Raw genomic sequence first — 14233 nt, 5'->3', positions numbered from 1 at the left:
GGGGGACACAGAGACATTTGGTTCACTCCCCAAAAACCTGCAACAACTGGCAGTGGCCAGTTCAAAGTCAAGAGCCACAAATTCCATCTAGGTATCCCATGTGAATGGCAGGGCCCTACGCACTCCAGGCACCATCTGTTTCCTTCTAGGATGCCCTAGCAGGATGCTGGATTGGAAGCAGTGTAGCTGGACAGGGACCCACACTCTAATATGAGATGCAGGCATCCTAAGTGAGAGATTAATCTACTGTGCCAGGATGCCCAACCCAATTTCACAGCTTTAAATATCTGGCCCTTCCTTTTCTGACTGCTCTTGTCATTCTAGTTGATTGTTTCCAAAAGTATCATGCACAAACCATATGCAGCCAACCTCCCCACAGTTGGAATAATTGGAATCACTTTCAACACCTGTTCATGTGGACTTCTGTGGGGCTAGATCTTCAGAATGAAAATCCCTAAGGATAAGGATCTGAAGATCCATATTGTTATCAAGCACTCACTTCAACACACCCAGTATTTCTTGCTTTCCCTTATATAAAACGGATGTGTCCTGAGCCAGTTTGGACTCCTGCCTTTCTGTGCTCTTCCCAGATCTGAAAGTACCTTGCCTAAGAAAACAGTATTACCTGATAGCTCACATTCCCAACCTTTGATGTTCCTGTCAAAACTCAGAGGCAGGAGGAAAAGTCTTGTTTAACATCCTGTTACACTTAATTTAATTCATTTGTCCTACCTTTTTAAGGTTTCTAAATATTAATGAATACATGATTAGTTAATTTATGCATAATTAACTTCATCATACTGTAGGTTTTTTTTAACTTAGACTTAGCTCAGAAGATATGATTCCTTAACAAAATTCTCCAGTCATTTCAGAAGTAGGTGCCTGAGGTTCCTAATTCTCCATGATATCTTTTTTTGCAATATCTTTTTCTATACTATCTCTTCATCTTTATATTTAATCAAACTTAACTCTGTCTCACAAATTTTGGGGAGAGGCAGAAATTTCTATAATATTCTTATTAATTGCTTTTGTTCTCTAAAATTTTAATTATATATATATATAGTTAATCAATTAATTCTTTATTTTCATTTTATTTGGAGGGGGAGGGGACCACTCTTCCATGCGCTGGTTTATTTCCCCAGTGCCTGAAATAGCTAGGGCTGGACTAGGCCAAAGCTGGGAGCCAGGAATTCAATCCAGGTCTTTAACATGAGTGACAGGGACCCGAGTACTTGAGCCATCAAGAAAAAGAAAGCATATGGAAAATAACATTTCCACACAATTAAAAATAAATCAATGTTCTTTCTCATTGCTCATTTTTTGCAATCCATTTTCTAAATGTTTGATTGCAGCTTCCCAAGTCAGAAAAAAATAGAGAACATTTACAGTCGCTTACAAGACAGCAATTTTTTTGTTCTCATAATTTTTCTTTCACAGTTTAATATTTCATATTCATAAGATAAAGGGTTAAGAATACACACAGAAATTTTTTTCTAACTACAAACAGATATAAAGAAATGAGTTCTGATAATCATAGAGGAAAGCAGCAGCTTGTTTACAACACAGGTACATACTGAAGGTCAACATTTCACTTTTTAAAATTTTTTTAAAGATTTATTTATTTGGGCAGGTGCCATGGCTCACTAGGTTAATCCTCCACCTGTGGTGTGGCACCCCAGGTTCTAGTCCCAGTTGGGGCACCGGTTCTGTCCCGGTTGCTCCTCTTCCAGTCTAGCTCTCTGTTGTGGCCCGGGAAGACAGTGGAGGATGGCCCAAGTGCTTGGCCTTTGCACCTGCATAGGAGACCAGGAGGAAGCACCTGGCTCCTGGCTTCAGATTGGCGCAGCGTGCCGGGCCGTGATGGCCATTTGGGGAGTGAAGCAATGGAAGGAAGACCTTTTTCTCTGTCTCTCTCTCTCTCTCACTAACTCCGCCTGTCAAAAAAAAGTAAAAAATAAAAAATAAATTAAAAAAAGATATATTTGATAGGCAGAGTTACAGAAAAAGGTAGAGACAGAGAAAGAGATCTTCCATCCACTCCCCAAATGTGAGCTGTGCCAATCTGAAGTTGGGAGCCAGGAGCTTCTGGGTCTCCCATGCAGATGCAGGGCCCAAGCACTTGGGCCATCTTCTACTGCGTTCCCGGGCCATAGCAGAGAGCTGGATCAGAAGTGGAGCAGCTAGGACTCTATCCAGTGCCTATGTGGGATGCCAGCACTGTAGGTGGTGGCTTAGGCAACTATGCCACAGTGCCAGATCCTAAAATATTTTTAAAACACTTCAAAACTAAATGGCATGAATTTTCAAGCTTATTTTAGATTTATGTTAATATTGATATAATGAACACAAACTTAAACACTTAACAAATATTCTAGGATCCAGTGTTTTGGCACAGCAAGTTAAGTCACCACTTATGATGCCAGTTCTGAGTCCCGGATGCTCTGTTTCCAATCTAGCTTCCTGCTAATGGCCTGGTAAAGCATCAAATGATGTCCAAAGTACTTAGGGCCCTGCCAGCCACAGGGGAGACCTGCAGTTCCTGGCTCCTGATTTGGCCTGGCATAGCTCTGGCAGTTGCAAGCATTTGAGAGTGAGCAAGTGGAAAGATCTTTGTCTCTTTGTCTCTCTCTGTCTCTCTCTCTCTGTCTCTCTCTCTGTTACTTGGCCTTCCTAGCAAATACATCTTTAAAAATAAATAAAAATAAAAAGAGAAGGGCTTATTAAAAAATAAACATTGAAGCCAGAAACCATCAAAATTGGACAGCTCAGAATTCTTACAATTATCATGTATTATTGAGCTAAATAACTCATAGGTATTACCTTTTCTGTAGGACTAATTTATATCCTTCTAGTGATGTTCCCTCCGCAGCACTGACTCTGACTGGATGACCAATAGCAAGACAGCCCTGAGTTATCGCTCTGCTCAGGATCATTCCAGCCTTCCAATGAATAGAGAGGGGGAGAAAGGTCTAAATAAGTTAAAAGAACCAGAAAATTCAACAATGTGTCACAAATAGTGAGGTCATTATGCCTGGATAACCCTGGATATTAACAGTTGCTGAAAGTGAAACACTACCCACAACTTAGCAGTCAGTGAGCCCTGCTCAGATGCAGTGATCCTCTGTCCGACAAGGGTGGCATTTTACAGTTCAGTGCAAAATAAAACAGACCTTGATATCTTCATTTGTCTTTTTTTTTTGTGTGTGCATATTTCACAGTGCAGTGATTTGGGGTCCATCACGTGTCACTTGCCAGAGTTATAACTACAGAGCTTACTTGAAATATGTATGCACAGGGAAAAAAAAAGTTCAGTGAACTGAAAAGATTGAAACAAATCCTTAACCTTTGTATCAATTTAAAGTTTCACTCTGGGTCTAAATATCATGGGTTAAGCATTTTAAGGTGGTTTGTGAATTGCATTTATTTTAAATGTTAGGATTCTTTGCCAAGGAAATTAGTGGGGAATATTATTTTAATAACATTTAACCATTTTATAACTTCATGATCATCATAACCTGTTAAGTAAGTAACAACCACTGAGAAATCCATCTGTACCTATTGGGGACTTAGGGCATGTAAAATTCTCTGTAAAAGACTTTAGATCTAAAAGAAGGAGTTCAATCTAAAGGGATTCTCAAAATTATTTCCTTTTTAACATCTAACTTTTATTTCTCAGGTTTTTATTGTATGGAAAAGAAACAATAAGTACTTTCATTCTAATAAGCATATGAACATACTTGTCAATACAATTATAAGAACTGCTTAGGGTAAACAAAATTAGCAACCATTTATTAAGCACTGTATACCAGACACAATGTTTGAACTTCACATTTGCATTCTCATTTTATCATCACAGCAACTGTATAAGGCAGGTATGACTAACTACATTTTATAGTGGTGTAGTGTAGATAAGTAACTTTCCTAATCTCACATAAAGGGTCCCAACTCTGATTTAACTCCAACACTCTATTCCTGGTAAAAATTTCTATTACTTTTGAAAAACTTTTAGACAAGTATGGGTTTATTAAGTTAGGAATGGACATTCCTTATCAAACGGTCCAACTCTAACCAGATGAAAAGTCTAAACCAGGCATCATGTGTGACTTGACTTTTGCCACACAGTGCTAAGAGAAGTTCTTCCGTCAGCCTAGTAGATTGGCCAAATACAGAGCCATGTTTTATACCACAGTGAAAAGGCTTTTAAGTTTGGAAGGCAAACAGACCAAGAATCCTTCCTCTGCTACTTATTAACTCATATAATGAAAACATGCTCAGTTCTGTTAAGAATAAATGAAATAACAAATGTGTAAAAGGCACCTGGCACATAGCAGATGTTCAAAAACTAGATGGTATTGTTATTAAATCAGAAACAAGTACAATGTAAAAACAGCTAGGACAAATAGGGTCTCTGGATTGGAAGCACATTTCAGGATTATCTAACCTCATTCTACTTTGTCACATGAAATAAATATTATCTCTTAGTAGTGCCTTCATATTATAATAATTATATTCTATATGCTTACTTTTAATGCTCAGAGAATCAAAGAACAATAGTTAAGGCACTCCAAAATGTCATCTAAGAAAACAGTTTTGATCTCTCCTTCTCTCCAAAGCGGATAGGAGCAAACTTGACTAGGTGACTCCACACCCACAGAGGTGCTATGAAGCAGCAATATCATCTACCATGAGGTGGCAAAGGGAAGGATTAGAAGGGTATTTATTAGCCGTACCATAAATGCAGACAAATGCATATTTAAAAAGTATGGTTCTTATTTAAGTCAGACTCAATAGTATGATAATAAATTCTAAAAACTAAATATTTCTAATACACAGGTATAAAATGTGTTAGGCTGTATTCACATTTTATACTCAGTGGTTTCTTTTAAATCTTTTTCTTTGCTAAACCCTATGGTGAGTCACGACTTGGTGCTATCTTACCAGGCTCAATGAAGCTGAGTTGGTGAGGCTCAATCAAGACTAAGGAGTAAAAGCAAATGACATGTAAACCTCATGCAAATGATGAGTCTGGATTATAAATAAGTTCTATGCTTAATTTAAGTATACTTGGAGGTAAGAATTAACCAACATGTCTAGAAGTGAACTAAATGCTCACTTGGAAAATTATACTTTCAGGGATCATTTCTGTAGTTCGCTAAATGCTCACTTGGGGATCCACAGAGGCTTCTGGGATTAGACAATACCAAGAGCAGTGAAGGCATTTGTAACAACTAACAGCGGACCACACTTTGATTTATTCTTACGTGCACGAGAGCACCAGCTGCTGGAGCAGCACAGGGAGCCAGCCAGCAATGGGAAGTCACTCACTAAGAGCAGACATTCTTAGGTACCTTCGTGATCAGCCACACACTGGCGGCAGGCCCCAGGGTTGACAGTGCTATTGGACTCCTGCTGCTCACTTGACTGCTGGAGGGACTCCGCTTTCCAATGGAAACAGAGGCATGAAGGATGATACTGGGATCCACCTATATGAGAGGAGAATGCATGTTTAACTCATAGCTTAGTAGTTAATCTTCCTCAACACACTTACCCAAAACAAGTTTCAGTTGAGGTCTCTTTTCAAAAAATAATGTTCAATCTCCTTTAAATCAATTCAGTCAATATTTGTTGAGTACCACCTCTGCTATGAAAGACCTTAGACTATGTGGTATAGGTTATTATAAAATAGCTTTCCTGTCCTAAAGAAAATACAGAGTAGAGGCAACAGTACACCCTCAACACTCACGCACACTCACTTGCACACTATTTTAGGTTAAGCTCCATATGAATTATTACAAATGGTGTTATAGGCATGCAAAAAGAAAGGTGAGCTCACTTCTGCTAGAGCAGTGAAAATGTAGAGCATCCTGACAGAGGTAATGTTAACTAGGTCTTGAAGAATGGAGACAGTTTGACAGAAATAATGAAAAATTAAAAGATATTTCAAGCAAAGGTAAGAACTTTTAATCAAAGTGTCTTCGGATTTATTGGTAGGCTCAAAAGCTAAATTTGACCAAACTGCAGGCAGTGTCAAGCCTAAAGCTAGGGAGTTAGGTAGACAGTAGGAGTCTGAAAAGTTTTCAAGGAGGAAGGACTAGATTACAACAGATTTTAGTAAGGTTCAATCTGACAATAGTAGACATTAAGGATTACAGAATGAAGACATCAAAGGCAGAGAAAACAGTTGGAGTCCATATAGTCTTCTAAGAATAAAGGAATATGAGCTGAGACTGTAGAGACTGTGGGGCTGGACAGGCGGGGACTGATGGGGAAATGTTTCATTCATGTAGCCCATGTTTATTGTCAGATTATATATGCCAAAAGTATTGTACATCTTTTAGCATTTCTCACTGAGACTTAATTGCCAAATTATCAGGTACTCACATCACCTATAGGAATTCAACTGTATCACACTAAACAAACTTTATTTTCTACTTTTTAAAATAAATTTCTACTGAAGTTTTATTAGAGATTCATTTATTAGTTTGAAAGTCAGAGTTACAGAGAGAGAGAGGGAAATACAGAGACAGAGAAAACCTAAATTCATTTCCCAAGTGATCACAATAGCCAGGGCTAAGCCAGGCCAAACCTAGGAGACAAGAGTTTCATTCAGGTTTCCCATGTGAGTGGAAGGTGCCCAAACACTTGGGCCATCTTCCACTGCTTTCCCCAGACCATTAGCAAGGAGCTAGATTAGAAGTGGAGCAGCCCAGGATCCCTAGCCATCAGGGAAATGCAAATCAATACCACAATGAGGTTTCACCTCACCCCGGTTAGAATGGCTCACATACAGAAATCAACTAACAACAGATGCTGGTGAGGATGTGGGGGAAAAGGGACACTAATCCACTGTTGGTGGAAATGCAAACTGGTACAGCCACTATGGAAGACAGTTTGGAGGGTCCTCAGAAACCTGAATATAGCCCTACCACATGACCCAGCCATCCCACTCTTTGGAATTTACCCAAGGGGAATTACACTGGAAAAAAAAAGAGTTGTTTGCACCTCAATGTTTATTGCAGCTCAATTCACAATAGCTAGGACATGGAATCAACCTAAATGCCCATCAACAGAAGACTGGATAAAGAAATTATGGGACATGTACTCTATAGAATACTATACAACAGTAAAAAACAATGAAATCCAGTCATTTGCAACAAAATGGAGGAATCTGGAAAACATCATGCCGAGTGAAATAAGCCAGTCCCAAAGGGGCAAATATCATATGTTCTCCCTGATCTGTGACAACTAATCGAGCACCTAAAAGGAAACCCGTTGAACTGAAATGGACACTATGAGAAACAATGATGTGATCAGCCCTTGTCTTGACTATTGAGGAACAACTTACTATTTTATTCCTTTTAGTATTTTGTTGTTGTTGTTGTTTTATTCTACTTAATACCATTGGTTGAACTCTGTAATTAATACACAATTATTCTTAGGCGTTTAAAATTAACAGAAAAGTGATCTCTGTTAAATATAAGAGTGGGAATAAGAGAGGGAGGAGAAATACAGGTCAGTACGTGCTCACTCGGACTTACCTCAATGGTAGAGCTAGAAATGTGCCAGGGGCTTCCAATTCAATCTTATCACGGAGGCCTGTACCAATGCCATCTCACTTGTTGAAGTGATAAGTTTAAGTACATAATTGATCAAAAAGATAAAGTGTCAAAGAGATTTCAGAAATAAGACCAGTGTCTACAAATAATGAAGGATGTAAATAAAAGGGAGAGAATGATCCTGCAGGGGAAGCAGGACACACAGCAGACTCATAGAATAGCAAATGCCCTAAACAGCACTCCAGCTTCAAAATCAACCCTTGAGGCATTCAGATCTGGCTAAAAGGCCCATGAGAGTCTCACAGGCATGGAAAGCCAAGACACTGTGGCAAAAACAACCTGAATGAAAGATCTTGGTGAACAAGACCCCAGCAGAAAGAATGGGCCATCAAAAAAGGAGGCACCTTTCTCTGAAGAGAGGAAGGAACCTCCACTGCGATATGGCCTTGACTAAATATGTTCAGAGTTGGTGAACTCAAGGGGCTTCCATAGCCTCGAAAGCTCATGGCAAGAGCCTCGGGTGATTGCTGACATCATAAATAAGAGTGCCAATTGTTAAATCAACGGGAGTCACTGGGCACATGCTCCCCACATAGGATCTCTGTCCTTAATGTGTTGTACCATGAGAATTAACGATAAAACTACTAGTTGAACAGTATTCTATATCTTGTGTGGTTGTGTGGGTGCAGTCTGTTGAAATCTTTGCTTAGTATATACTAAGTTGATCCTGTATATAAAGATAATTGAAAATGAAACTTGATGAAGAGTGGGACGGGAGAGGGAGTGGGAGATGGGAGGGCTACGGGTGGAAGGGAGGTTATGGGGGAAAAGCCACAACAATGCAAAAGTTGCACTTTGTAAATTTACATTTATTAAATAAAAAAGAAGTGGAGAAGCCAAGACATGAATTGCTGCCTACATGGGATGCCAACATCCCAGGCAGCAGCTTTACACACTACACCACAACACCAGCCCTCTAAACAAACTTTATATCTCCTAAATTATATGATTACTTTCCCTGAATAATCCCTATAAGTTTTTAAGTATCAACAGTTATTTGTATAGAATTATAGAAATAACGCCAGTTGGGGGGCGGCACTGCAGCACAGTAGGTTAATCCTCTGCCTGTGCAACCGGCCCCCATATGGGCATGGGTTCTAGTCCCAGCTGCTCCACTTCTGATCCAGCTCTCTGCTGTGGCCTGGGATGTGGGGAGCAACTGAGACTAGACTAAGTTACTCGAATTAAGACTTATTCTATGCATCTGCTCTCCCACAATATGGCGCTGAAAGGGAGCAAGCAACCTCTACGCAGCTGCCTCTCGCCAATTTGACTGATAAGCTGCAGGAGCTGATCCTGTTCCTGATTGGAGGAGAGCAGCTTGCTTGGCATGTGGGTAGCAGAGTTGGGATTGGTGGAAGAGGACTATAAAGGAGGAGAGAGACAACATGCACCAGGAACATCTGAAGGAACACCTGAGCAGCCCCCGAGAGAGCCGGCCAGCGGTGTGCCGCTCCTCCACGGAAGCGGGGAAAGTGGCGGGGGGGCCGCCCCTCCACGGAGGTGGAGGGGTCGGCAACCAACCCGGGAAGGACCAGCAGCAAACCCAGGAAGGGCCGAGCAGACAAAAGAACAGCGCAGGGTCCTGTGTCATTCCTCCGCGAATGGGGGAGCAACATAATGGTGCCGTGACTCGGATATGAAACCTAGGAGGGAAGAAGTGGGAAAATACCGGAGAGAGAGACTAGGGAAAAGCCGGCCGGAAAAAGTGCCAGAAGAAGTTAGGATTGAAAGCGAAAGTGAAAGCTAAAAGAAACAAAGACTCGGATATGGACTGCGGGGAGAAGCTAGGAAAAATCTAAGGTTGAAAGTGAAAGTGAAAGCTAGAAGAAACTTAGACTCGGATACAGGCTGTGGGGAGAAGCCAGGAGAAATGAGAGAGAAATATTGTTGGAAGAAAGCTAGGAAATGTACCGGGTAGAGAAAAATATAAGCTAGGGAAAATGAAGCCGCGGGGGTAGGCCGAAGCGGAGATGTAAGCTAGGTTGGGATTCGTCAAGTCAGCCCGGGGAGCAAAAGATGGGAAGCCAAACTGAAAAGCGGAGACGTAAGCTAGGTTGGAATTCGTCAGGTTAGCCCAGGGAACTTAGACTGAAAACTAAACCGGTAGCGGAAACGTGAGCTAGGCTGTGATTCGCGGAAGCCGCTGCGCGCAGAGAGAGCGCGCGGGGCACGAGCGGAGAAAGCGCACGGCGCGCGAGTAGATAGGGAGCGTGGGGCTAGCGCAGAGGCCATGGTGCGGGTGCGAAAAGGCGCGGAGACCATGGAGCGCGCGCGAAGCTGGGAAGCCGCACAGATAAGAGAAGCGCAGGCTAAGGCCACGCAGAGCCGGGAAGCTGCTGCGGTGCGGGGCACCAGGAAGCCGCTGCAGGGCGGGCACCGGGAAGCCGCGGGGATAAGATAAACAGAGGTATAGAAGTAAAATGAGAGAAATAGGAATGCTGGCAGATAGAAGTAAAATAAGAGAAATAGGAATGCCCGGAGATAGAGAAATAGAGAAAAATAAGGCCTACCCACAACATGGCAATGAGAGGGCTTGGATTCGGTCTGCCTGATTAGTAAGGCGGTAAACACCTGCAGGCGGTTAGCAGAGTATGTGCTGCAGGTCACCGAAGACAGGCACGAATCAACATCAATAAGTCTCCCCACAATACGGCAATGAGAAAGCTCGGATTCGGTCTGCCTGCTTAGTAAGGCGGTAAGCTCCTGTCGGCAGGCAGAGCAGAGCGTGCGCTGCAGGGCACTGAACACAGGCACGCATCAGCGCCTAAAAACCTCCTCACAACATGGCGAAGAGAGGACCCGGATTTGGTTTGCCTGATTGGTAGGGCTTGTAAGCACCTGTGGGCAACTCCAGCAAGCAGAGCAGAGTGTGTGCCACGGGGCACCGAAGACAGGCGCGTATCAATGCCAAAGAATAAAAAGAAAGGGGGAACTGTGGGGAGCAACTTGGACTAGACTAAGTTACTCAAATTAAGACTTATTCTATGCATCTGCTCTCCCACAATATGGCGCTGAAAGGGAGCAAGTAACCTCTACGCAGCTGCCTCTCGCCAATTTGACTGATGAGCTGCAGGAGCTGATCCTGCTCCTGATTGGAGGAGAGCAGCTTGCTTGGCATGTGGGTAGCAGAGTTGGGATTGGTGGAAGAGGACTATAAAGGAGGAGAGAGACAACATGCACCAGGAACATCTGAAGGAACACCTGAGCAGCCCCCGAGAGAGCCGGCCGGCGGTGTGCCGTTCCTCCGCGGAAGCGGGGAAAGTGGCAGGGGGAACCGCCCTTCCATGGAGGTGGAGGGGTCGGCAGCCAACCCGGGAAGGACCAGCAGCAAACCCAGGAAGGGCTGAGCAGACAAAAGAACAGCGCAGGGTCCTGTGTCGTTCCTCCGCAAATGGGGAGCGACATGGGAAAGCAGTAAAAGATGGCCTAAGTGCTTGGGCCCCTGCACCCATGCAGAAGACCTAGAGGAAGCTCCTGCCTCCTGGCTTCAGATTGGTTCAGCTCTGTCCATTGAGGCCAACTGGGGAGTGAACCAGTGGATGGAAGACCTTTCTCTCTCTCTCTCCCTCTCATTGTCTATAACTCTACCTCTCAAATAAATAAATAAAATCATTAAAAAATTTAAAAAACAGAAATCTGATAGTTTATGCTTTAAGCCCAATAAATGATGTTGCTTCAATAACAATTTAAGGTATTTTCTAACATTAAAAGTTCGTTCTATATCTGTTAGTACTTGATATTTATTAAATAAAAATTATTTTTTAAAAATACACAAATTAACTGGTGATTTAAAAGACAGTAAGATAGGGGTACAACAACTATATTTGATCATTATTCTACAATGAAATATAGTAATTTCTCTAGAAGAAAAAAATTTGTTATATCACTCATATGTGAAAACAAAAGGCTTAAAAACACAGCAACCTCTCCACATAAGCAGATTTGACTTAGCTCTTTGTATACTCCCCAGTTAGCCAGTTGTGCCTGCATTCTGGTGGGGCATCCCCCACAGCTTCTGAACAATAATAAACTATATTCTACTAATCCATCCGCCGCAGGACTCAGCATTTAAAGTAGCTCTCTTACTCAACCTCCTAACTCCAAGTTGCCATCACATGCAGAACTCCCCTCTGCAACTGGGCAGAAGATTGTTTTGACTGGAATTAGTCAGACAGAAGAACCGTACTGCCAACTGCTTCTTTGTACAGCACCTGCTGCCAGCGCCTAAATTCTTGTTATCTCCACAACATGGTTTAATCTTTTAACAGTTGGCTTATTGGTGAAGAGCAAAGGGGTCCTTTGTCTCTGCCTTGGGCTGGCACCCAGTACTAACACCATGCTGTTCTTCAAGAGATATTTTGCTGGACAGTTCCCAAGTGATTCTACACAGAGCAGACATATCCAGACCCACTAACTCAGCTTCATTTCGTGTTATTAAAAAAAAATCTTGCCAAGTCTGAGGTTCTAATATGCTTAAGACTCATGATTTTATTTTTTTCTAATATGCTAAGACTGGTGATTTTATTTTTTCTTTTATTTTTTATTGGTATGCATTTAAAGCACTTATTTCAGGAAATACATTGTCAACACTCTGTAATTTATACAAAAAGACATGAATTTCTCAGGAGGCACATGGCAAAAGGCCATTGTGGAATAGAGCCTGATGAAAATAACAATTTTTCAAAATCTAGTTACAGAAAAGGGAAGCAAAACCATCCCAAGGCTGGGATGCTGCTAAAACCTCCAAGCAAAATCGAGGCCTGGTCCCTGGTGCTGGAGGCAAATATTTCCTTTAAAATTTTAGTTTTGGCAAAGGCTCTGTCTTTTTTAATTTAATCTGATAGTTCAGCTTTAGCTCAAATGTTTATCAGGGTAGGGAGAGAAAAAGTGCAAAACACTGAATTCAGAACAAAATATTGCTCTGATAGTTTGCAACATAATATGCCATACACAAGATACTTCAAAACTATTTGTGGAAAATAAAAATAAAAGATAAATATATTTTGGTGCAAAAGGGTTGTAACTAATGCCTAGTTTTTTTAATAATATTTATGTTTCATGAACTTTTTGAAGACCTCTGGTATGCAAAGTTTTAAAAAAATTGTTCCAGAGAAAGCTTTTCTAATCCAATTTTCCATGAACATCTGAAGTACCCTCATAAATGTATGTGTGTACATCTGAATGCATCTCCATAAAACCATTTATGTTGAGAATATTATTTAAATAATACTTTCATATATGTCATTTGAAAAACTTCAAGTTCTGCTGTGAATTTTTAAAAAAATTCTCTGTTATCCTTTTAAATACCTATGTACACAGTTCCCTTTAAGTAGCATTACAGTTTTGCTTGTCTGAATAAACTGCTGGTATAGAAGTCACATATACATGCTGGAACAGTTAAAACTTCTTATTTACTGTTTTTGTCCAATTGATTATTAATAGTGGTGTGGTCTTCAATATTATGTAAATTCAAAGTAATAAGAGAACTGCGATGGTCTTTTTTTACATATCTACTACGGAACAGGTGACAAGACAATGAATTTTTTTCTTGACAGGAGAAGCTCATAGATCAAAACTGTCATTCTGTGCAAATTGTTAATTCATTATGTAAAAATTGTATAGTATTACCATTTTTGATAATGTACTTAAGACCAAGTGAAAGAACTTTATATACAAATTAAAGTCACAACTATAAGAAATGTTTTAAAAAACTCTTTCCTCAAGTCTTAGCTAGCTGTTCTCTTCTCAACTGTTTCCTTTCTCTAATTCAATAGCTGAACAGTTCAACCACATCTAAGGCCAAGAAATGGAAAAGTATCAAGTGAGAAAATATAAACTAAGACATAACTATGCAACCAAACAAGACAAAAGAATTAAGGTCTAAGTGTGTGTCTTCAAATAGTTTTCAATTATTGGTCTGAAAACAAGGGAGGGTCTTGGGATTTTATTTAAAGTCCTACATCCTATGTTAATGGCAATTGGTTCAAAATTCTAACTAAATTTTGGTCTTTTCCTCTGCATATAAATAATGTATAGAGAACATTATTTTTCTCAATGAATTGCTTTCCAAAGAAATAAGAAAGTAAAGAATTGTTTGCCTTTTCCCAGCCTCCTTTGTGACAGAAAGAATAATGTCAGGATAATACACTAATTCAACAGTTACAGATGCATTCTGATAGCATCCATAACAGCTGCATGTACAAGCTAATTTGTAACAAGTATGCCGTAATTCTAAAATCATAACTTGGTGTTTCTCTTGCTATTTCCATGAGGAAAGTCATTTCTAATGTCTGTGAAAAGGCTAGGATCAAAATAAATTTCCATTCCATTTGACAGACTATATGACTTGTCAAACACTCAAGTTCATTTTCCTGTTGTATTTTCCCATAACCAGGCTTTCCTCAGACGACTGTCCTCAAATATTTTTTTCTTTTATATTAACTACCAAGAAGTTTAAATTGCATCCATTTAATGGAAACATTTAATTTTATTGCCCATAAATGGAGCCCATCTAAAAATGTTGCCAATTTAAGAAACAATGGGGAGGTACTGAAAGATGTATTGGCCAAATTGTCAATCTGTACTAGGATCCAGATCTGGTTTTGAAATGGATA

General features: G+C 40.6%; 1 protein-coding gene across 22 annotated transcripts in view; it reads right to left on the bottom strand.

The window, feature by feature from the left end:
- Nucleotides 1-14233, bottom strand: part of DCDC1 (doublecortin domain containing 1) — a 557706-nt gene that overhangs the window by 234679 nt on the left and 308794 nt on the right. For all 22 annotated transcript variants that reach the window (XM_070071610.1, XM_070071601.1, XM_070071604.1 and 19 more), the window contains 2 exons: nt 5349-5483; nt 2821-2939 (listed from right to left, as the gene is read on the bottom strand). In XM_070071610.1, coding sequence (XP_069927711.1) covers nt 2821-2939; nt 5349-5483 — 254 coding nt within the window. The remainder of the gene's footprint in view (nt 1-2820; nt 2940-5348; nt 5484-14233) is intronic.

This window comes from Oryctolagus cuniculus, chromosome 1 (genome assembly GCF_964237555.1).
Source record: "Oryctolagus cuniculus chromosome 1, mOryCun1.1, whole genome shotgun sequence".
Classification (NCBI taxonomy): Eukaryota; Metazoa; Chordata; class Mammalia; order Lagomorpha; family Leporidae; genus Oryctolagus; species Oryctolagus cuniculus.
The sequence above is the reverse complement of the archived record's forward strand: the minus strand, read 5'-3'. Positions and strand labels throughout refer to the sequence as shown.